The 24,995-nt window shown below is 48.0% G+C and overlaps 2 protein-coding genes across 2 annotated transcripts in view; both read left to right on the forward strand.

Annotated features, from left to right (window-relative positions):
- The window catches only part of BEND5 (BEN domain containing 5), a 47,225-nt gene extending 35,015 nt beyond the window's left edge, over positions 1–12,210 (forward strand). Inside the window, exons 5-6 of the mRNA XM_028106770.2 lie at positions 4,477–4,690; positions 12,034–12,210. Coding sequence (XP_027962571.1) covers positions 4,477–4,690; positions 12,034–12,191 — 372 coding nt within the window. The 3' untranslated portion in view covers positions 12,192–12,210. The remainder of the gene's footprint in view (positions 1–4,476; positions 4,691–12,033) is intronic.
- Positions 1–24,995, forward strand: part of AGBL4 (AGBL carboxypeptidase 4) — a 1,510,278-nt gene that overhangs the window by 1,310,530 nt on the left and 174,753 nt on the right. The window lies entirely within an intron of this gene.

A 24,995-nucleotide genomic window follows, 5' to 3' on the forward strand; every position in this document is an offset into this window, starting at 1 on the left:
GTGTATCTAAGTTGGGTGAATCTTCCTCAACTGGAGATAAAAGAAAGGACTATTCTGTGTTTGTTGATTTCTTTTTAGTCATGACCACACTGTAGAGTGACTAGAGACTTTTTCTTAAGATAGCTTCCAAGAGAAATCTATTTCTCTCTTCCTTTGAAGACTGATGGATAGTTTCCGAGCATTATGGGGGCTGCTTTTGCAAAGGTATCATTTTTCCATTTCCAGAAAATGGGTCTCTCAAATCTCATCTAATGTTTTTACAGCAGTTGCACAACAAATCTTAAAATTGCCAATTTTGTTTTTTCATTGGTTATTGCCAACATGTTGCTATAAAACTAACCTGACTTTTGTTTGCAACTAATTGGTAGTTCAGCAGAGAAATTTATGAAGGGAGAGGAGAGGAAGCGGACAGACTAGAAATGGATGGCAGCTTCCCAGAGCAGCGTTCCCTGCATCCTCATTGTTCTTGGCTCTGCTAGGGTTTCTGACCCTTTCTTTCCTCTGCCTGCATGAACAAAAGCCTTAATCTCTGCAAAACCTAGAGCATTAGAATGGGATCCATTTCCTAGTAGGAAACTAGTTTTGTCCTATAAAACATTGCACAAAGCCATTTTTTGATCAAGTCTCATCCTAGCCGATGCCATATTTTTAATAACCTCCCTTGACACATAAGGCTAACATTTTGGTCAAATAGCAAACTATGGTTTATGTGAATAGGGCTCACCACAAAAGTTACTTTGATTTTGATAAAGTTCATTGCTTTTCTTTGTCTAAGATGTTTTATTTCAAAAACTCATTGAAGCACAAAGCTGTAAAGACCATTAAAGTTTAAATAGTCTATACATGGAATAGATGGGGAAACACATCCAGAGAAGGAATTCCTCTGTAATTATAGAATAGATTAGAGACAGGCAGGTAGGAAGTGCAAGCCAGGTCTCCTGGTTCCCAGGTCAGTGTTTTTTCCAGTCTATTCTGCTGTATCTCTGAAAGTTGGGCATCGGTCCAGGTGACCCTGAGCTTTGCTAACCCGAAGAGCCCTTGTTCCAGCACATACCTGTGATTGGTTTTACCCAGAGCCATTTCTTTCTGTGCTGTAAAGTTGGCCTTGTACTCAAGTGCACGTCAGAAAATATTTTCTTCTCTAAGGAACAGCTCACCAGAACTGAAAGCCTGTGCCATTAGTACATAATAAATATGCCCATCAGTTTCTTACTGCTTTGTGTTCAGACTAGTCTTGATCAGTATGAAGGGGACAGAAGAGGCAAAGCCTCACCCCGTCCCCATGGAGATGTACCGTGAAGGGCTGAATCAGGTGGTGAAGGCTCTCAGTAGGCTAGAAATTCAGAGGGGATAGAACTTAGTCCCGGAGCAGTTCAAGAGTGTTTCCTGGATTTGGGACTGGGGCTTGAAAGATGAGCAGGCTTAAGAAGACATAGAAGAAGGCATTCATTCCTGGACAGGGGAAAGGCCTGAGCAGGGACATGGCTGGGGGTGGGGAAGTCGGGGGGGCGGGGCGGAGAATGTGTGCTGTCCTCCTGACATCTGATTCATGTTATGTCATATAATCCTCAGAACAGCTCTGTGAATTCGGTGGTTCTGCCTCTTCTCCACCTGAGGAAAGTGATGCTCAGAGAGGTAAAGTGGCTAGCCCAAGATTCCCAGCTAGTAGGTAGCAGGGTGAGGATTCACACCCGGAGCTGGAGCCTCCAGCGCCATCTTTGTGTTACCACACACTGAAAGTAGAAGCAAGGGAAGGAGTTTAGGAGCTTCATCTTGATGGCCATAGCAGGGAAATAAAGGCTAAGAGGTTGACTGGAAAGAGGATTCTAGAGGGCCTCTAGAGCCGACTGAGGAGACTGGGTAGATGTGATAGTAAACAGGGAGCCATTCAAGATGCCGGAGGGTTCACATGGAAACACAGAGTTGAAAGACTGGAAGTCAGCTAGTCAAAGAAGGAAAGCCATGTTTTAGGGAAACTGATCTGGTAGTGGTTATTGGTGGGGGGACGGGTTGGAGGGAGCAGGGACTGGAGACAGGAAGGCCAGCCCGTGGCTTCTTCTGGCTTCCCTGCCTGCAGTAGTGACCTGTGGTGGGGGCCAGTGAGGGAAGCGTCTGGACCAGTACAGAGGAAAGCTCAAAAAAGAAGCCCAGTAGAATATCGGTGCGATAGATGGGCTGTGTTTCCACCACATTGTCACCACCATGACACTGGCAGGGGCAGTAAGGCCTGCGGAACACGGGCAATGCCAGTCACACAGATTTGGGTTTGAATCTTTATCCCCAAATTTACTACTAGTATGTCTTAGAAAAGGTAATTTTGTCCTTCTGAATCTCTATTCATGTCTGTAAAGTGGGAATAATAACTTCTAACGTATTTCCATCTCTTAAGGTCATTATGAGGATTAAATAAATTGAGGGTACAATCCAGGTTCTCAAAAAATATTAGTGTCCCCCTTATCTAGTAGAACATTGGCGAAAATGACTGTCATCTCTCTTTTAAGAATAATAAAAGATTATAGGAAAGCAAGGCCCAGGGTAGAAAAGAGCAGAGATGTTTGAAAAACGGAAGCTGTCTTCCATTTCAAAGGTTTTCTGATTCTGAATTTAATCTAACTCAGATTCCTTGTTTTTCCCCTACGTCAGGAAGCTTGTGAGGGTAGCTTCAGAGTGCCACCTAGGGAGGTGACTTGGGGCCCAGCAGGGAGCAGCAGGAAACTAGTCCCCCACATGCCTGATCTGGCACTCGGACTGCCCACCCGCAGTTCAGACTGTGGAGGAAAGAACCGACTTGACCTTGGATCCGTGTTGCCCAGCTGGCCCCAGGCAGCGCATCTCACTTCCAGCATGGCTTATCTTGCCGAGCCATATGAGTAGATGTGCAGTCCTGAGGTTTGCGGCACAGGAAGACCAGGTGGATCTGCTTATCTGATAGCAGGCCTGCAAAGATCTGAATGATCTTGTGAGCAAAGGGAAGCAAAGGCAGATGAGGCCAGGAGGATTGTTACTTACTGGCATTCATGGGTGGGCTGTGTTGCTGGGTTGTTTTGTTTTTGTTTTTATTTTTTATTGACTGGAAAACGTCAGTAATTGGGGAAGGAAGCAGTGTTGCTGACTGCCCTGTCTTCCCGTCTGTGTATGCCCACCTTCTTTTCCAAGCCAGGCTTCAGTAGAAAGCTCTTCAGTCATCTTTGACAGTGGTTCTTGCCAGTCTGCCATCAGTTCGGGTGTGCTCACGGTCTCTCAAACCAGGACCTCTCCCGAGAGGTCTCCTGACCACATGATGTGGATGACCTACAGGTCTTGCTGAAGACAAGAACTTTAGGCAGAGCCCTCTCGTTACCCTGAGGAAGTTTAGCTTATTAGCAGGTGCCTCCCCTCCTTCCCCACAGAGGCCATTTCCACCTTCTATAGACTCGTTAGAAACACAACATAAATGGCAGTGTCAAAGTCAAAACTCTATTTTTTAACGATAATATCAGCAAATGGTGTTTGAGTTGTTAAAAGAGCCAGAAAGAGAAACAGTCTGAACACCTGTAGTTCATTGCTAGATCCTTCTGAGTCCTTTACATTTACCAACTCTGCCCTGAAACTTTCAGAGTACTTCCCTTGTAGGGAGCATTATGTTCCGTTATGTGTGCCATCAGAATCAGACTGAGGACGCCGTGGTTCTGTTTGATTTGTGAAAACTATACGTGTTCTGAGCCAGAAGGAACGCAGAGATGAAATCCCCCTTTCCCAGTTCAGTTCACGGGAAACTGAGGCCAGAGGTGGGAAAGGACTTGCACAAACACACTCCGATTAATGGCGGAGCCTGGCCGCCGCCTGCCCCGCTCCAGTGGGTGGTGGCTTTCAGGCTTAGCTGTACGCCGGAATGACTTCGGGAACTTTCAATGATCCTGGTCCCTCGGCTCCACCGAGAGTAACAAATCCAAATCCCGGGGAATGGGGCCTAGGCACCACTGATTTTTACAGCCCCAGAGGACCCCCGTATGTGCCACTGTGGAGAAGCACTGTGCCAGGATGTGTGTCCCAGCATGCCCATGTGAAAGGGAGAGAAGTCTGTCTAAAGTGTCACAGAGAGAGAAGTTAAATGTATGTGTTCCTGAGATTCGGTCAGGCTCCGAGCGGCCTTGTTATAACATGAGTACAGCTTAGAATCCCAGCCCTACAACTTAATAGTCCGAGTGACTTTTGGCAATTGGCTTCACCTTTCCATCTGAGGTGAAAATAGTGTCTCAACACCTTCCTTCCAGGGTTGCCATGGAGATTTGAGATAGTGGATATAAAGTGCTCAAATAAGGCCCGGTGCATCATAGGTATTTTGTAAATAAGCGTTATTTCCCTTAAACAAAGTTAATGTAGTATTTATGGAATGAGTCCCTTGTAGTTGTGCAGCAATGTCTTTTAAAGGACAAGAAAAGTTTCCAACACCAGCCTGTCCGACGACACAGGTGCTTGTGTTCTTATCCCTTTCAGGTCCATCTGGGAAGCGGGATTTGGGTTGATGAGGAGAAATGGCACCAGCTACAAGTAACCCAAGGAGATTCCAAGTACACAAAGAACTTGGCAGTCATGATTTGGGGAACAGATGTTCTGAAGAACAGAAGCGTCACAGGAGTTGCCACAAAAAAAAAGAAAGATGCGGTCCCTAAGCCACCCCTCTCGCCTCACAAACTAAGCATTGTCAGAGGTAGGTCACCCAGTACAAACGCCATGACTGAGATGCCGTCCTGTACTCTGTCAGGAAGGTACCAGACCCAGGTCAGCAAACTCTGAAGCCTCTCCATGCCAGGCCCCGGGCTGGGCGCGGGACCTAAGAGCAGATAATGGACCTTGTCCCAGAAGAGCTCATATTTAACAGGGAGATGAGCTGTGGACGCAAGTACGGTTCGGGTCACTGGCGTGAGAGAGGGAGGTCTCAGGAGGGGACCAGACCCCTAGCTGGAAAATCAAGGAAGGATTCCTGGGGAAGGGGGTCACTGCCTTGGGCCTCAGAAGCAGTGCTCCTGACCGCTAGCCTCCAAGTGTCCAAGCCGCCATGTTTCAATGAAGAAAGTAGACTCCATCCACATGTACGTTTTGAGCAGGCCCCATGCCGGGTTCTAAGGCAGACAACAAATATGTCACATAATTTCAGGTACCGATGAAGGTGGTGAAGCATCATCATATGTTATGGCAGGACAAAGAGGGCTGCGTTAGCCGCAGTGGTTGGAGCAGGCCTGCTTGAAGAGGCCAGGGACTGGAGGTGGATGAGGCAGCCCCGTGGAGGTCTGAGGGGTGGTGCAGTAGGCGGAATAACAGGTGCCAAGGCCAGCGTGCTTAAGGGATGAGGAAGCTCCAGACGGGCACAGAGTCATGAGTGAGGGGAGAGTGAGGTCAGGGAGGTAGGCAGGAGCGGGTCTTGAGGGCCGCGAAGGCCACATGAAACAGCTTGAATCTACTGTACTCACAGGAGAAGGGCAGTGGGGTCTGCTGATCGTGGAGTGACCAAATGGGAGATCAGTTAGGACACTCATGCCGTGGCCTCAGATGGAGATGATGATGCCCTGGACTAAGGTTAGAGCAGTGGGAGTGGGGAAACATGGCCATATTTAGGGTATGTTTTGGAGGTCGAGGTAGCAGGACTCAGCGAGGTTCAGTGCTCAGGCCGAGGTTGGAGCTATAGGGTCAGGCCCATGTCACCCTGACTCTGGTGTGAGGCTTATTCTGCTCTAGCGCAGCTGCCCTCCTTGCCTCGCTGACTCATGACTAATTGATTTAGGCAGCCACTTATTTTAACCTTTAGTCTGCTTGCTGTCTGAAAGGGTGGTCCTGAGTTGGGAGGTCGCCCTGAGAAAGAGCCCTTCCTGGGGATGCAGTTCTCGCCCTGCTGGATAGGTGACCGACCTCTGACTCCATTATACTTGGAAGGTGACTCAGCAGGTCCCAGAGGCCTTCCAGTGACTGGCTGGCGCCCCATTGTCATGTTGTGGTCTAAAATCATCTACCGCATGTCTGCCTCTGGCACAAGTCTGACCTTCTCTGATTCACCTCCATGTCCTTGGTGCCCGGCACGGGTCCTGGCACACAGTAGGAGCTCAATAAATGCAGTTTGAACAAATGAAACACTGAGAGCGGCAAACTGATCCCCTGACTGACCCTTGGTGTGATTTCTTGTCAGTCGCCTCCCCTTCGTGTCTGAGTTTCCTCAGCTGAAAACTTCCCTCTTCAGACAACTAAAAGGGTAGAATTATAACTTGGAAAGAGTTATGTGTCAACTAGGAAAGAAGTTACCATTCTTTGTTGACAAGTGCGCTGCCTCCATGGAGCCGACGTGACACTGTGATGGTCACATCATTGAAGTTCACTGTCTTTCAGTGCTTCTCGGCTTGCGGACTCTCTCCTGTCTACTCCCAGTGCAGGGTGACGGCAGGTCGAAATAGGAACCAGGTATCTAAAGCCTGGGGTCGAGCCCCAGCTCTGCTTTGGTTTAGCTATGAGCTTACCCCGGTTCCTACTAGATTCACTTTTGTTTCCCCAAGCCTAGTGCGGCGCCAGTACCGAGCAGATGCTTGGTGTCTCCATCTGGAAAGCCAGGATCGCCGTCCTTGGCCTGGCTACCCAGTGGCCCACACAGACATTTTGACTATTCTTCAAACCCCATTCACATGATGTCCTGTGCAGCTAATCTGGCTCCCAGTGCTACGGAACAGTCTACAGTACCCCTCAGCTACGTGGCGTAGGGCCATCCCAGACTCACGGTTTTCAGCCGCACCTGCCAAGCCCCCCAGGTTTTCCTCACTGATCCACTCCATTTCCCAAGCTCTTTTTAAACCTTCTCTGCTCTTCCTACCATGATAGTCCACACCTCCCTCTTTCTCAAAAGATGGTCGTGCCTCTTCCTACATAGAGAAAAGAAAAGTCTCTCCATCTGGATCCCAGCCCCCCTGCCTTCCTAAGTACCTCGTTCTTCCAATTATGCTCCTGCGCTCCCGCTTCCTTCCCAGCATCATTTAAATAGACTTTGACTCCTCATTTCTTAAGAAAACAAATAAAACACTCCCTAGAGGCCACTCCTACCACCTAGCTGTTGCCATGTCTCTCTTTTCCTTTTCACATTTCCTTTTCACATTGAAGGGGTTGCCTACACTCGCTGCCTGTGTTCACTTGTAATGCCGCCGCTGTCTGCTGTCTACTCCCAGCCCTCTCCTTCATCTGTTCTTGCCTCGTTTCCCACAGACTTCCTCCTGTGCAAGCCCAGGGCACATGTTTCGCCTCCTCCCCGGACTGTCGGAGATGACCTCTCCTCCCTCGCTGAGAAACTGTGCCGCAAGCTCCATTTGCTCCTGCTCCCCTGGCTTCTCATCCCCCACGTGGGCTCCTCTTCTGCCGCCCTGGCCTCTGTGCCCACGGTGTCCTCTCTCTCACTCCACACAGCGTTCCTCCCTTCCCACTGTGCCCACGGCCCTCTGTGTGCCCCCGGCCCAGGCTGAAATCCACACTCCTCGTCCTGGAGCATGTCTGCTGACCTGGCCTCTGGGGACCCCTCTGTCCTTCCATTTCCCACCGTGCTCTAACCACAGGGGCCTCTTTCCCCTTCCTTCCTGTTCCCACCATCTGCCCTGCACACGCTGCCTCCGTCTGATCATCCAGGGAGGCCTTCCCTCACAGCCCAGTCTGTAGGAGCCTTTCTGTTGCTCTCCGTCACGTCAGCATCCCCCTACATGAAGTCTCTGCGTAGCATTTCTTGTTTGTTCCTTTACTGGGTGATTGTCTCCCCCCCCCACGCCCACTGGAATATAAGCTTCGTGAGCATCTTGTTCAGGGCAGGCAGGTAGCGAGTGCTCTGTGAACATGTGCTGACTCAGCGAATGACGCTCCCAAACCTCTCTTCTGCTCAGTCCACACTTCTCAGTTCCCAAGCCGCACATCCAGGTGCCCACTGGCCATCTCCTCACCGATGCCTACGTGACACTGGCACAACCGCACCCCTCCCTGCTTGCTCCTTTCTCCTCTCTCCAGAGCCTTGTGCCCCTCCTGTCTCCCCTGTCTTGGTGAAGGGGAGATGCGTCATGCTTACCTCCTCCACAGGACTCGTCCTGTCTGTTCTCCCCCCAGATGCGTCTCAAACCACCCACTCCTCTCCCTGCCCCACTGCACCTTTCGTCGTCAGGCCATCATTTCCCCCCTACACGACTCCAGCAGCTTCCAGACTCCTCATTATGTAACCAGAGTGATCTTTCAGGATCATGTTTGCATGATCCCATTACCACCACCCCGTCACAGCCAGTCCCTGGCGCCCAGTGTTAAAAAGTAAGCTTCTTAATGTGTCACGAAAGCACCTTTAGAACCTGGCCCCTGGCCAGTGCTACAGCTTTATTTTTCACCAGTCTATCCCTAGAGTTCTTGCCCTCATGAACTATTGTACTCCCTGAGCAAGCCCTGTTTCTTCATTAGGGAATTTGGAAATGCCATTCCTGGTGCCTAGACCACAGGTCATACTACCACCCTGTGCCCGGGCCGCTTTGCCCGGCTAGCTGCTACTACCCACCCAGATATGCTGACGAGAACCTTCCTTCAGGAAGCCTTCCCTGACCTCTCAGGGTGGACGGACACTTCGGTTGTATGTCCCAGAGCCCTTCGTGCCTACCTCTCTTCTCTTTTTACTGTATCTTTGCCTCCCAAGGGCCTGGGGAGGTCCTAGCCACAAGCCCAGAAACGCTTGCCGTGCACATGAATGAGAAGGAAGAATGAGTTGCCCAAGGCCATACAACTGGTTAGATCAGAGCCACGCAGAACTAGGCTTTCAGACTTCCTTGTCTCCAGAGGTTTCTTGTCTTACCAGTGCTGGGTCTTTCTTAACTACAAGCAGGCAGGTTTGAAGTCTGTCTCCTATCCCACCATACACTCACCATTTTTAGCCTAATTCTTTGAGCTCCTCCAGACCGATTTGGACTGGTCCTTCCCATGCCAGCTCTTTGTGGATTGAGATTGCTTGCGTTAATTTGATTTTTACCGCATTTAGTCTCGTTTGCCGTATCAAAATAACAATCCTTGATGCTCCTGAGGATTTTCTCGTCTCTTTGATTTTAAAGTCATTCCTTACGGGACAGCAGCAGGATGGCTGAACACTGACACCATTTTAGAACATGAGAAGCAGGAGGGCTATAGGAGAGTCTTGCTTTAATGCTAAGCTGCAGAATGACAGTTAAACCTTATTAAGGTCAAATGACCTTTTGCAGAGTGTCTGAGTTTTCTAAATGAGCCACAGCATTGAGTTCTGGTTAATTTTTATAACTTTTTTAATAGGACACATTAGCACTGTTATAAACCTTGTTAATTAAGCAATAATCTCAAACGCTCCCTCGCAGAGGGAGACATTCCCAGCAAGTGCAGGTGATTAATATCTAGACTCTAACAAAGCCTTTTAATCAACCTGAGGGGCCGTGCGGTGCTCCTGCCCCCAGGACACCAGAATGGTTGGGATTCCGGGGAGGACTCTTGTAAACCTTTCTCCATTCAGCCCTTTCTCTTCCTGCCTCTTCTGTGACCCCTGCCAGGGCTCCAAGGGCCATCACGTCCACCCTCCTTCTCTCCCCTTCTGTCTCCTCAGCCTCTGTCCCACCCTTCTGCCTTCCAGACAGCTGAAGACTTAGCACTGGAAGAATCTCCTTGGATTATGGGGTCTGCCATCCTACTTTCACAGATGGCAAACCTGAGACCCAGAGGGGTTACCACTTAGAGGTTACACAGCAACGAGGACAAGAGCCGGATTCGAACCCCTGAACTTTGAAATGGTTCACAGCTTAGGTTGCCTCCCTCACTTGATTCAGGTTCCAGCAAAGTCACTGTGAGTGTCTGCTTCCTCCTGGCCCAGGGCTGGAGTTGGAACGTCCAGGCATTCCTGTCTGCGGGGGAGACACTGGTCCCAGTTTTATTAGACCACGGTCAGTGCTTGGAGAGAGAGAGAGCCAGCGAGAGCACAGAGGCTCTCAGCAGAGTGGGGTCTCCCAGCTCAGTCTGGGATGTCCCAGGGAAGCTGAATCTGGAAGAGTGAGTAAGGTTTAGGCAGCTGAAGGTTGGAGCCAGGCTAATCAAGGAAGAGATGATCAAAGACACTGATTTCTGGGATAGTCTGCAGCAGGAGGGAATTGCAGGTGGACCCAGCAGAAGGCAGGAATGGAGAGAGATGGGGCCTCCTACCTTCTTGTCTCAGTCCCTGTGGAAAGGCGAAGACAAGATGAAGTGGAGATTAGCGGGCTTGGGAGTAGTCAGGGAACAGTGGAGGTCAACCAAAAGCATGTAAAGTCTTCTCTGTGCAGACCCCTTCTCCGTGGGGAGAGCGGGGTGCCCCGGACTCAGAACGCCTATGGCGCATGACCCTGCAGCATGGATGGTACCAGGAGGCAGGCTGGCTGCACACCCAGGAAGGGCTTGGCATTGGGGGCGGCAGCCGCGGACTCGGCCTGTACTCACCTCCTTTCTGTAGGCCTCTGCCTCCTCCTGCCGGTGGAGGGATCAGCACGTGGTAGGCCCTGCAGTCCCTTGGAGTGCTGACATTCTGCGTCTCCGGTAGGACTACCTGCTATGGGCTGGCCTGGTAGACAAGATTTTGTTTATCTTTCATAGCACTTCCTTAAGAGTGCGTCATCATGCCTGTTTTACAGGTCGGGAAGTGCAGGTTCAAAGAAGTTAAAATTCTTGTCCACGATTACGTACCCCAGTGGTACATTCCCATGCACTCCTCCAGTCCCCTCATGTCCCCTCCAGTTTCCTTGGAAAAATCTTCACTCATTCACTTAACACGTATTTGCATAACCTTGCCCCTCTGCAAACACTCTGCTAGGCCCTGGGAACAAACCACTGTAGCTACATAAAATACTTGTAACAACTCCATAGAGGTGCAGTGTTCCTTACTGTTTGAAGAAGGCTGGCAAAATGTTTATCTCACATGCTTCATGGCAGCCTTAAAAAAGATAACCTGTGCTTTGTTGTCCTTGGTTATGAGGTGAGGAATCTAGGGCAATGATTTGCCTCAGGTCCCCAGGCTAGGAAGTGGGCTGAAGTCAGGCTCCTTGTCAGACTTTGTCGGAGGCCTGCTCTTGGCTTCATCACATTGCAAATGTCAGACTCAGTAAGTGTGGCCGTCCTCAGCCTCAGTAGTAATCACCACGATGAGATACCACTTCGCACCCACCAGGCTGTCAAAACCTTAATAACCTGACAGTGTCAAGTGCTTTTGAAGACACGGAGCAACCAGTCCTTGCATACACTACTTTTAAGAGTGCCAGTCAGCGCAACCACTTTGGAAAGCAATTCACTAGGCATCACCTAGTAGAGTTGAGCATGCACATACCCTAGCATTCGGCAGTTCCACACAGAGGCCCGTGCTGGAGAATTTCCTGCACGTGCACTCCACAAGACACGTGCCAGGGTGTTGGTAATTGTAGAACACTGGACACAGTCCCAAGTATCCATTGACAATAAATGGATCAGCAAATGGTGGAATGGTCCTTTCAAGAGAATACTACCCGTCAGTGACAGTGAATGAGCAGCAGCTGCAGCCTTCCCCTTGGGTAAATCACGAAACCGTAATGTTGAGTGAAAAACAGAAAGTCAGAAAGATATGTAAGGTACAGCATACCCTTGTAAAACAGTTAAAAAACAGGGAAGAGTAAACAATATGTTATTTAAGAATGTATACATATGTGATAAGACTAAAAGAAGAGAAAAAATTCAGGAGAGTGCTTCCCTCTGGTGAAGGTGGGCTTGGGAGGGGCATCCAGGGGCTTTGAAAGGACCAATAATGTCTTATTAAGCTGGGGCTGGGTAGTGGGCACATGGATATTGTATCGTTATTTTTAAAGTAGAGACCTACAGTTTATTCTTTTCTAAGTACACTTGTGATGAAAATTTAAAAATACAGCTGTGCCAGACACAAGACTTGGTATTTGGGAGGTATGTCAAGAGGCTCATTTTGTTTTTGCCCCCTTAAAAGATTGTACTCCAATCCACCATTAATCCTTGGCCATCTTGTTTCTTTCCCCTGTCTAGAGTGTTTGTATGACAGAATAGCACAAGAAACTGTGGATGAAACTGAAATTGCACAGAGACTCTCCAAAGTCAACAAGTACATCTGTGAAAAAATCATGGATATCAATAAATCCTGTAAAAATGAAGAACGAAGGGAAGCAAAATACAATTTGCAATAAACTTTGGATTTTTCATAAAGCCTTATCGTTTTCCTTGCGTGGCTTGTGATTTGCGGGCGATGGTGCTGTCCAGATCAGACCCCACCGTGTGTGGTGGGATGTGGGCAGGGAGCCAGCAGGTTTCCAGGGTCATCGGCTTACCCTGAACTTGGGACTCCCCATTCCAAAGAAGTCAGACGGATTTGCTGAGACTCAGGCAGCAACCTGGTGCCAGCGCCATTCTGGGGATGGGGAAAGCACTGTCTTTTCGGAGGGGGATAAAGTGTCTCTGAGTTGCCTATCACTTGACTAAGAATTTGAACTAATATTTTTACCATTCAAGGACTTCTATCTCTGTTCCTCTATTTTGTTCTATAATAAAGCTTCATTAATTCTTTGATGTAGACAATCATTATCCTCATTTTTTTAAGGATATCAAGTGTACAGAGGAGGCGACCAGTGTCCTTTGAGGGCGGAACATTCAGGCTGAAAGCAAGAAAATTCGTAAGGGGTGTGGTTGCTGTCTGCAGATCTGAAGGGCTGTCTCGAAACCAGATTACTTTCTCTTACTTCAAGGGACAGATCTAGGACCAGACGCCTTTCTCACTCAAGATGATCTGAGATCCAGCTTCCTTGATAAATTGAATCCATCTCTGTGAAAGCGTGTAGGGGGTGGTAGTGTGAGATGTGGTCCAACGTTAACCTTCAGGAAGTAGGGGGCAATGTCACCTTGTGTCAGTTCGTTTATCCTTTTATATCTCAAATGATCTTTCAAGTTACATAATTTTTATCTCATTCAGCAACTGCTTCGCTAAGGTGCCTGGTGCACAATCTGGCAAACCACATTCGATCTTCCTGTTGATTTGCACTTCGTGTAATGCCTGTGAAGTCAGCATGGTGTATTGGAAATGGCAGGGGTTTGGGGCTGAGCGCCTGGGTTCCAAGCCTGGCTCCCCTGCTTGCTTTGGGCTTAACCTAATCTCTTGAGTTTCCGTTTTCTGTTCCGTAAAAAGGAGGTGATATCTACCTTGCAGAGTTGCTATAAGAATTCTTTATCTATATATAAAGTGTTCAATAAATGTTGCCGATTATTATTTTCTTCATTTCTGGTTATTGGCTTTTAGGCATTGGTTGGAAAACTTCGGCCTCTGGTTTCTCTAATACTTTTTTTATCCACGAGACCATTGAAGGTCTATAAGCAAAAGGTCAGGGTGAGTGGGATGAGTAGGGGAGGTGGCTGCCTCTTTGAGGAATTTTATTTTAGTAAATAAAAGGATCCTTTGTAATGTAAAATATTGTATGCTTGATAGTAGGATGTGTAGATGTGAATTTCCTTTTATGGCATTTCCCCAACTTTCCACAAACTAGCAGTGCGACCTTGGGCTGACTGCTTAACTTCTCGGTGTCCGTATCAGTATAATGAGGAAAATAATGTCTACCTCACAGGCTGTATGGATAATTAAATAATAACAATAGACAATATGTGTCAGGACTTTTCTAAGTGTTTAACACAGTTTAACCTGTTTCACGAGTAAAGTACGTGACACTTGGTAGCAGCGTTCGATAAATTCATGCTATTAAAATGGGTTCACTTCAGTGGTGTGGGCATGAGTAGTGTGGAATGCATGAGAGACTGGGAAAAAGTATGCGTTATTCTTGAGCTCATCCCCCTTTTCCCCTAACCACGGCGAAGACACAGATGCCCAGAAGCTCTGTGCGTTTCCCTTCAAAGACTTACCATACGGTAACTGCTTTATAGGTGCTTTTAGATTAGTGGGGGGAATAGTCATGGAAATATATTTTAAAACGCTGTGAGAGATGTGAAAGTGCTTTGGGTAATGTACATTGCCTATAGTAGGGACAGAACAGGGTGTGAAATGGTCTGGGATCTGTGTTCAAATCCTGACTTTACCACTTCTGGCAAGGTCCTTTGGCCTCTCTGGGGCTCATTTATTTTAAAGTGGAGATAACGATCCCTAACTCAGGGTTGTTGTGGAGAGTATTCCAGGTAATATCTGGGAAAGGGGCTCTGGAGATCTCAAAGAGCCACACAGATGTTAGTTACTTTTAGCTTATAAGGCAGAATAAAGTCAAAAGTGGATGTGACAAGGAAGGACATAGAGCCAATTCTGATGGGGAGTGGTTCATACCCTAGTTAGACTGAGATGGTTTTGAGCCCCTCTTGTGTACCGGGTGCCCTGTTACTGCTATACAGGGCAAGGCCATCATTCCTATACCTGCACAGATGAAGAACTGGGCTCAGAAAAGGCTAAATAGCGTGTTGGCCCAGGTCTCAGATTTGTCAGCAGTGGGGCCGGGTCAGAATCCAGGTCTGAGCAAAATCCGCCCTTTTACCTCTTCCCTGAAAGGTGAGTTGGATGTTAAGGCCTGGACTGAGACTAAGACCTGTAATTTCAGGGTATATTTAGAGAGACCCAACCTCAGTAACCAATGGAAATCGGTCTCATTAATTCAAGCCATTTGAAGGAACTATAGTACCATTTAAAAGGATTCACAGTTTTATTACCTTCAAATACACAAAATTCAAATTCATTTTGTGCACTAGAAAGTTTCCAGACAGGTCCAATATTCAGAATTTGCTGAGGCTTAAAATACAAACTTCTGGGCCATGGCTTAGTGAGCTTGAGTCAGTAAGTTTGAGATGAGGCTGGGAACGTGTATCTGACCACAAGCTCCTCTCTTGAATAGTATCAGTCCAGAAGTCATTAGAAGACCCGCTTTACTGAAGGAACAAGAGTGTTTCCTACGTAAAAAGACATGCTCCTTCCCAAGTGCCTGAGGATACCGGAAACAGAATAAATTTTCTTTTAAATAGCTGAGGCTCCGACCCGAAAGCTTGTTTAGAGTCACTCTTTCCTGGTCACCGAATGCCGTTCAGTTGGACACGATGCAGAAGGTGACTTTCAGTTTAGGCCCCAATGAGCATCCCCTCACTTTCATACTTAGGTTCTTTCTTTCCATTCCTGTGACAGGCCAGTGAGTCATGGAGGACAGGACAGTCAGGACTGAATTGGCAGAGCCTGGCTGGATGGGGTTTGGGCACTGTCTTCAGAAGTCCTGGCAACAAGTTCTCGGTTACCAGACGAACCTAAAAGATGTGGCTTGTTTTTATTTTCTGGCAGAGGAACGAGTGTGAGTGACCGTTCTGTGCCTGTGGATTTCTTGGATGCATTTCAAATTGTGACTTGGTTTTGTAGTTACAAAGAAATAAAAGCCACTTCACAGAAATTTTTGGAAAAATAGGGAAAAACATTCCAAATAGAGCTACTGCAAGCATCTCTTGTAGTCTCTTTTTAAATGCCTGAGTATGTATTTTGCATACCTGTGATCATAGCATATGATCAGGTTTGCATCCTTCCCTTTCCATTTATCATGTTTCCCTGCTGCTCTGTGAAACCTAACCAGCCGTTCCAACATCCACCAAGTGGACGGATGTCAACCTATAGTGGAATAAACCATCTGCTGGGCTGTGGGGCTAAGGCAGAGGACAGCCAGCTCCTGAGAGGCACCACTGCACACACGGGTCCAGCGTAGGAGGCAGAGAGAGCCTGAGTCTAGAGGTCACCTCACTGGAGTTCAGTTCCCAACTCTTGCACTGACTGCATCACCTGACCTGAGTTACGTCTTCCTGAACACCAGCTTCTTCATTTGCAAAATGGAGGAAATAACGTCCCATTATGGGGTTGTTAGAAGGACTGAGAATGTAATTAAAGTGCCAGGCCGGAGTGGATAAAGGGCTACCAGGGTGAGAGCTGACATTCCTCTCTTCTTCTCTCCCACACCCATTCAAGTCCTCCCCCGAGTGCCCCGGTCCATTCTCCAACCTGCTCAGACCTCTCACATGGTGACCTTGGCTTTCACACCTGCCTTAGGCCCTCCAGACAGCTTGAGTTTGTCCCACAGCACTGGGTGCTCATGGGCTTCCCCCACCCCCCACCTGCCCAGCACACCAAGCAACCCCTCCCTGCCTTCCGGCTCCCCTTGCCTGCCTCAGCCCCTAGCCCCACCATCCAGCTGCCCATTTGCCCTTCCTTGTCTTTTAGGTTGTTTATAAACAAAACTCAGGGGAAGATTTTTGTGTACACGGTTTTTTTTCCCCTTTATATTTTCTATCATTTTCTTAAGGTTGTTTTTACCTGAGTCAAAAGGAATGACATCTTTTTATCATTCTTGATACATAGAATGAATGTGACCATGTTTTAAATTATTTTGCCAACTTACTAGGTGAAAACTAGTACCTCATTATATTTTCTTTGATTATTTCTGTGATTGCACATTTCCCCAGAGTTTGGTTTCTTATTTTCAGTGAAAAAATAAAGGCTTAACCTGTAAGCATTTCCAGCAGAATCCATTTCATTTTCTGTGTTTAGTTTTCTTTGGACAAATGTGTTTACCTTGGACATATAATTTTTACTTTTATATCTGCAAATAGACATGTCAACGGATACTTTCATCACTTCTTTCAAAGGGATTGATCAGTGTGTGCCAAACAGCTTCATAGGCTCATGGAACTTCCGGGTCAAAAGTGAATTTGGAGGTCCTCTACCCAGATCTCCTATCCACTAAAAGCAAATGCCTTTATAGACCATGCTTGCATACCTTCAGGCATAGGGGAGTCATCTTCCTACCCAAGAGTCCATCCAATTATTCCTATCACTGAGATGTTCTTCTGTTGAGCTAAAAATCTACTTCCCTGAGACTTCTAAGGTCGTTCAAATTCTTTCCTCTGAAGTCACACACAACGCTTCTTGTTGTTGAGTTGAAGGTGGCAATTATGTCTCTTCACCAAGTAATAAGTAGTTCAAATTCTGTTTTACCATTTTCAGATAAGGGAGGCTACACAGGAAAGAGTGGAGCTTCTGGACTTAGCCCTGTGTTTGAATTCTGACCACCACTTACTAGTATGTGACCTTGAACAAGTGCTTAATCTCTCTTAGCTTCAGTTTTCTCATTTTTAAAATGGAAGCCTAGGGCGCCTGGGTGGCTCAGTTGGTTAAGCAACTGCCTTCGGCTTAGGTCATGATCCTGGAGTCCCAGGATCGAGTCCCGCATTGGGCTCCCTGCTCGGCAGGGAGTCTGCTTCTCCCTCTGACCATCTTCCCTCTCGTGCTCTGTCTCTCATTCTCTCTCTCTCTCTCAAATGAATAAATAAAATCTTAAAAAAAAAAAATGGGAGCCTAATACCCACCTGCCAGGGTGTATCAAGGGCCATGTAAGATAATGTGAGTAAAGCAGCAAAGCATCCAGTATCTCTCAGTTAATCCTAAGACCTCTGACCATCCTGGTTACTCTTCTATGGTTGTGTCCCTAAAAGATAGGGTTCAAGACTGGATAGGTACTCTAGGAGGGGTCTGAGTGGCACTAACTAGAGCAGGTTGTCACCTCTTATGCTAGCATATCTCTGTCAATGTGGCCTAACCCTGAACTAGCATTTCCTGTGATAGAATTGTCTCCTGTGGAGTGTATGGACACCAAACTTTACCCTGCTTTCTCTTTTTCACTAACACAATACGTGTCCCTTTAGTTCACAGTGTTATAAGAGGGACGTAGTTCTTGGAGCCAGAGAAACTTACACAAAATTCAGATCCTGATTTCACTCCTTGTTGGATTAGAGGAAATTGGCCAAATTTATGATGTCCCCCACCTTGTCCTTTATGCAGTTGTTCCGGGGGTCATACTGACCTGCCACTATGCCATCCTAGTTCCAGGCTTCAGTATAGTGCTTCTTTTTGTTCCCTTTTCCTTCCCTTTTTCCCTTTAGCAGCTCTTAATCACACCCCACCCATTCAAGTGTGTGTTCTTTTTTTTTTTAAGGTTTTATTTATTTATTTGAGAGAGAGAAAGAGTGTGAGCAGGGGGAGGGGCAGAGGGACAAGCAGATTCCCCACTGAGTAGGGAGCCCTGACACGGGGCTTGATCCCAGGACCTTGAGATCATGACCTAAGCCAAAGGCAGATGCTTAACTGACTGAGCCACCCAGGCGCCCTTCAAGGCTGTGTTCCTAGATATATTTCTTAAATGAAATACAGGACTTTGCATTTATCCCTCTTCCATTTCATCTTATTGGTTTCAGCCCAACATTCCAGCTGGTTGAGATCTTCTTTTCCATTTGTGTTTAAAATACAAAACAGAATTTGAGGAAAGCCAAAGCCAAAAAAGAAAATCCAGCCATAATCCCAAGAACCAAGCCCAACTGCGCGTCACTCCTGGGGGCCCCTCCTGTCTGTCCATGGGCAACACCTCTTTGTTCCCGGTGGTTGGCCAGCCTCCCGTGACCCTGCCTTGCTCGTCCAACATCATGTGACCAACATTTCCCCCCTCTGCTGCCTGATTTGCATAGCTACCATTTTAATGCCCTTCCTGGTATTGAGCTGTGAATACCTTCTTATCTCTTGTGTGTGTTTTGTTGTCTCTAGTGTCTTGCTATTAGAGATAATGCTGCCATGATCGTTTATGGTTATTTGTTTCTTAAATTCCCAGGACTGAGCTAACTGGGTTAAAGGGCAAGAACATTTTATAGTCCTTTCCATGTGTTGTTGTATGGTTTTCCAAAAGGTTCAGCCATGTCTCAAGCAGGGTAGACATGCATGTGTTTTTGGAATTTTTAAAGAAGCATGGTGAATTAACTTTCTATATAGATGTACCTTTTCAACTCCTTTCTAGGCGAATTGTCTGGGTATGCATTTGGATATGTGAGATCCCTATGGAATTTGATTTTATGATATGCCCTTTCTCCTAGTTTTATAGTATATACATATGATATTTTGTGTCCTAGACAAAATTATCAATAATAATGCTTAGTTCAGTGAAAAGGAAAGAGCCATGTGGTCCTCCACTAAAGACCCTCTTCTCATTACAAATTAGCCTCTTCGGAGCTAGGTTATTCTAGTAGCTAGAACTCCTCTGTCTGGTGAGATCATGCAACGGCTCTAAGAGCTTCTACCTGAAGGATGGAATGACTGTCAGTTGACCATTTTTGTGTCAGTCCATCCCTCCCTCCATTCATTTTACATGTGCTGAATGTCTAGCCTGTGCCCAGCACTCTGACAGGCACTGCTGGTCAGGTCCAAGCAGGAAGTCACACCTCAAGTATGGCTCCAAACTATGTGTTCTTTCCACTGGTCCAGAAGGTATTCTTTCAGCCCCATCCAATCTGACACCTGAGGATATGGGCATGTACTATTTCATTAACTGAAGAGGAGAGAGGTTCTGTATTCTAGCCTCACCGTCTGTATCCAGAAGTTTCCCCCATCAGTAATTAATGGAATTTATTCAGTCATTCAACAAATATTTATTGGGTGCCTACTATGTGTCAGTCACTGGTCTAAATGCACAAAGGGCTTAAACTCCAGCAGACGTGGAAAGGGATGGAGAGGAAGATAAACAGTAAACATAATAAATAAGAAAATTGCAGAAGGTAGTGAGCACCCTGAGGAAAGGAAAAGCAGTGTGGAGTCAGGGAGACTGTGTGCGGGGGGGTGAGGGAAGGCTGGCCTATCAGTGGGGTGCTGGGGGAGGCTCGTCCAGACGGTGAGGTCTGAGCAGAGAGCCCAAGGCGCTGAGGTTGTCAGCATGGGGTGGGCAGCCCTGCAGGACCCTTGCCATGGGAGCTGGAGGGATCCCAGTGGCAGGAAGTGAGGGGCATTAAATACGTCCTGTCTGCCTGGAGCCTCGGTTTTACTCTCAGATGAGAGGAAGGGAGTGGAGGAGAGGAGGAAAGGTGGATTTTAACTGGTACTTGAAGACACTGTATGTAGCAACCAGCAGGATCCTAGCATAGAGGAAGCATTTTCATGAAGAAAATGAAACAGGAGACTTCAAAAAAGATGGGCACTTGAAGGAGGTGGTGGTGAAGAGCTGCTCCCACCGGCACCCTCCCTCCGGTCCCTCTGGGAAGCTAGGGGTCCCTTGCTCTGGACAGGGTCGGGGTGCTGGGAGCCAGGCGGTCCTAGGTTTGAATCCACGGCCCCTCTCCTGCTACATGAGTCCCATGGGTTCCTGAGCTTCTGTTTCCACATCAGAAAAACGAGAATGGTAGTTCTCACTCTATAGTATTGTTGGGAGGACAAAATGAAGAAGCACACAAGCCAGCTCCTGACAGAAACGTGGGTCCCGGGGTGGTGCTCGGCTGCTGGCACCCAGACCGCATGTGGGAGCAAAGGGATCCTTTCACGGATGTGTCCTGTCGCTGGACGTGGTGATATGGACGCCGGGCATGCTGACTAGCTCTGAGACTTGGCAAGCCATCTCTCTCTCTCTGCCTCTCTTCGCCCCTATAGTACAGCACCAAAAACACTGTCTCTGAGGGTTTGCTCTGGTGAAATCCCAAGTGAAAGTGTGCGAGCAGGGGCCTGGCCCTGAATAGGTCCTGGCTAAATCCATGTCCTTTTGCTGGTGTAACACCTCAAGTCCCTGGCGGGGCGTGCACCTGTCATCACCTCCACAGGCACGGCACCCACCCTTTGCACAGTAAAACTTAGAGCACCAGTTCTATCTAATGAAGGATTATCTAGATGCTCTAGACTCTCGGCCTGTGTCTCAGCCCAGGGGTTTCTAAAAAGAGCAAAATGATCACTCCCAGCATGGGGGGCCTGGGTCCAGTGACTAGCTGCTCATTGGATGAATGAATGAGTGAATGAATGAATGGCTTTATTATTATTACATTGATTAATAATATGAAAGACTCACAGACATTACTGCTTGTGAGTCCTCATAGCAGTTCTCTGTTGTGTCTTTATTTGGAAGATAAGGGAACAGGCTATAAAGAAGGGTAATTTGAATTTCCTGAGTTACCTAGTTAATGGGTGGAACTTAAACCCAAGTCTCCTGAGGCAAGATCCAATGCTCTTTCCTCTCTATCAGTGGTTCTAAAACTTCAGCCTGCTTCAGAATTTCCTGCAGGGCTTGTTGAAACCCAGATCACAGGTCCTGCCCCAGAGTTTCCGATTCAGCAAGTCTGGCGTGAGGCTCAGGAATTTACCTTTCCATCTAGCTCTCAGGGTGATGCCCATGCTGCCGGTCTGGGGACCACACTTTGAGAATCACCGGTCTAAACAAAGGCACTTTCCCACATTAGAATTATGTTAAGTGGCATGTAATTACATCTTGGTGATTTCTTACTAATGTGCCAGGACCAGCAGAAGCTGTTGATCGAGAGCAAGAAGGATGGGCAGAGTGCCTGAGCCTCACAGCCAACTCCGCAGCCAAGTGCTTAGTGACTCCGGAAGTGAGTCTCACTACTTTGAGACTCACTTAGCCGTGTGGAAAATGGTATTTTCCATCTGCCTTCCAGGGGTGGTGGTAGATTGGATGATGAGGTGGTAGATTGGAAGAGGGACTATTTCAAGGAATCAGTAGGGCAAAGCCTCCCTGCTTCAGTCATCTACTGTGCCCATTTCCAGGTGTCAGGGACATGAAACAAAGAAAGAGCCAGACCCCCACATCCTCCCTCTGCACCAACACCCTCCTGCCCCAAACAGTAACCAGAACTATTGACAGGTACCTACATTGAGTTGTGGATTTTCTCTCTGTGTTCTTGTTCCTGAACAATTCACAAACTCTATCATAATTACATTCACTATCCACTTTAGCATCTTGGTTTCTCTTCTGTTCAATGATGTATTCCAAGTACCTGGCACATAGTATACACTCACTAAAAAAGTATTGAATAAATAAATGCAAAGTCAAAGACTCCATAGGAGGCTGTGGCCCCAATCCAGACCTGAACTAAAACAAGGACCCCAAAGTTGGAGGAAGAGGAATGGAGCAGAGACAAATCTAGGAGTCATTGCGACTCAATCCCTGCGCAGAAAGGACAGGCCTGTTCCTTAGCTCCTGCCTAGGGGCAGGCCACGGGTGTTCCTGATCAGGCCAGTAGTGTTATGGGAAGAAAGAGGTAATAAATGTTCAGGGCCTGGGCCACTCCCACACAGAGTCTTCTGTGGGAAGAATCTGGACAAGGGATCCTCCTCACCCCCTGGAATGGGCACCTGAAATTTTCCAGAAACTTTTAGTGAGCCCAGATTGCCAGCAATCACACTGGACACCCCTGAACTCATGGTAGCTGCCATCAGAGAAGCTACACAAGGACCAAACACAGGGTAGCTTTCTCTCCAGCGCAGTTCTCACTCACGGCCATCTGCAGCCCTGTCCAGACCTCAGCAGAGATGGGATTTTCATGCTGGGAAGATTCCGGGGGCTTTAGGGTCTGCGTTGCAGACCCAGCCACAGGAGCTGCAGGGATTTGTTTATACTATGCCTGCCCCAACCCCACCCTTACGTACACCTTTCCCTGGTCTGGAGAACGGCGACTCTACTGAAACAGTCTTCTGAAACCAAGGATGTGTCAGGCTTGTTTTAAATTGCCTTGTGCCTCTCCTGGTCTATCAGCCTGGATTGTCACTGTGCACCCATCTTTCTTGCTGGACTGTGAGCACGCAAAGGGGCCACCATGTGTTCCTCCTTGAGTCCCTGAGCCCAGCACAGGGCGGGGCACAGATGCAATCCTGGCCTCTGATGACCAAAGGCTGTGCCAAACTGGCAGTCCCTTCCGCCTGGAGGTTTAAGGCTTTGCTGGATCAAGAAAGCCCTTCACGAGAACGTCATGAGACCTCCCTGGCCTTGTTCCCCCAGGATAGGGCACCACCGAGTCAAGAAAGAAGGAAAGGATTTGGCAGTGGTGAAGTCTGAGGAGTCTGACTTTACACTGGCTGGGGCTGTGTGCGGGCTCCGCCACTCGCATCCATGTGACCTTGAGTGAGTTCTTTAATTGGTCTGGACCCTAGTTTGCTCCTCATAAAATGGGGGGTCTCAGGTTCCCGTGAGCATTCAGTGAATATCTATAAGCACTTAGAACTGCACCGGACACACAGTCAGCACTATGTAAATGTTCGCCGTCATTGTGAGCAGGGCTCAGGGGGTGGGAGAGGGTAGACGTTTCAAGGATTGAAGGTAAAGTTGGTATTGAGAGAGGAGGCAGGAGAGGGAGGTAGGTGTAAGACGGTGGAGGGCTTTGGCCCCAGGCTGAGCGCCGGCTTCTGAAGACCATAGACAGCTGCTGAAAAATCAGGCGAGCGTCAGTGTGGTGGGTGGCTTGGGGAGAGAGAAGAGTCCAGGAGATTTTTGGAGTAACCCAGGTGAGCAACGATGAGCAGATGCCCACTGTCCTTCCTCCTTGACTGTTGGCACTGCCAGGCGGGAACCAGTCTGCGAGCACCATCATGCAGCGGTCCAGGTGGGAAGTGCACAGGGCACCTGTGTCCAGAGCAGCCCCTCCTTCATGCAGCCCCACTGCTCTGGGACTCCCGCGCAGGGCAGGCCCTCCTCGTGGGGGCTCAGCCCCTGCAGAGGCAACAGCGCCCGATGGGGAGATGAACCGTGTCCAGGGATGGGGCCAACTGCAGGCCTGGATATGACTCTGTGTCATGCCATGGAAACAGCATCGGTGTGGAGCCAGCCCGGGTTTGAACCTTTCCTCCACCACTTTTGAGTAACATGACCTTGGACAACCTTCTGGGTCCTCAGATTTATTAGCCATGTAGAAAGAATACCATCAGCACTATCTTCAGGCTTTTGTATGAAGTGCTGGGCACACAGGGCTCACTGACAGGCACTGTCCGCCCCTCGGCCTGACGAAGCAGGGAGCCAGGATGGCGCGCTCCGCCTGTGGGGCTTTGAGGCTGGCTCGTCCTTCTGTGAGCCTTAGTTCCCCCATGTTTATTTTTTTCTTGAATAAATTTGACACGTAACATCGTGGGAGTTTAAGGTATACGGTGTGTTACTTTGAAACGGGTATAGGTTATACTATGATCACCCATGTAGGAGTATTTATCACGTTACATACTTACAGTCCGATATTATTGTCTATATTCATTCTACTGTGCATTAGATCTCCACACCTTCTTCACTACCCATTACAAGCCCGTTTCCTCAGTTACAGTGCCCGAGACCTGGAGTCTTCCTGCTCCCCCTGCCCCTCCTCCCAGCCTGTGACACATTCTTTCCCCAAACGGGTGCAAAGCCCCTGGCCCTGGATATGAAAAATGAGAGCCGCTCACTACTGAAAAGCTATCATTGTGGGTAGAAGGGAGGCCGTAGTTCCTCTTTCCGATGGCTCTTTAAATTATTTTCATTTTGCTGACTTGGCACTTTTGTGAGCTAAGGAGCTTTGGGAGGCCATTTAAGCAGAAAGTCTCATTGGCTTCAATCTCTTGGGGGGGGTGGGGGCGGGGATTTAACCATTCGTAGCCCAGCCTGGTGCTGCCTTCCTCAGGGCCCAGGGGGATAGGTGGGGCGTGGAGCTTTGCAGGGTGGGGCAGCCCTCCACAGAGCCTGGTCCAAGACTGAGCACCCCACATACCTGGAGATTTCCAGTGTCAGCCCATTAAAGACACAGAGGAAATAGAGACTATGGCCAGATTTGAAGGTGGGTTGGGCTTTCCTAGTTTTTAAATTATGATTATAAGGTGGCTTCTTTTCTTCTTCTTTTGTCTTTAAGACTGAGCTTTTGGCGTTTGTTGGGGGGGACTGGTCACTTTTTTTTAAAATTTGAATTTAATTACTTAAGATACAGTGCAATATTGGTTTCTGGAGTAGAACTCAGTGATTCATCACTTACATACAACACCCAGTGCTCAACATAACAAGTGCCCTCTTTAATACCCATCACTCATCTAGCCAATCCCCCATCCACTTCCCTCCATCAACCCTCAGTTTGTTTTCTATCTTTAAAATTTCTTTGGGGTTTGGGTGCCTGGGTGGCTCAGTTGGTTGAGCGACTGCCTTCGGCTCAGGTCATGATCCTGG

The sequence above is a fragment of the Eumetopias jubatus genome, unplaced genomic scaffold (assembly GCF_037043125.1).
Source record: "Eumetopias jubatus isolate StellerSeaLion01/CBP00866 unplaced genomic scaffold, mEumJub1_p1.0 scaffold_4, whole genome shotgun sequence".
Taxonomy (NCBI): domain Eukaryota; kingdom Metazoa; phylum Chordata; class Mammalia; order Carnivora; family Otariidae; genus Eumetopias; species Eumetopias jubatus.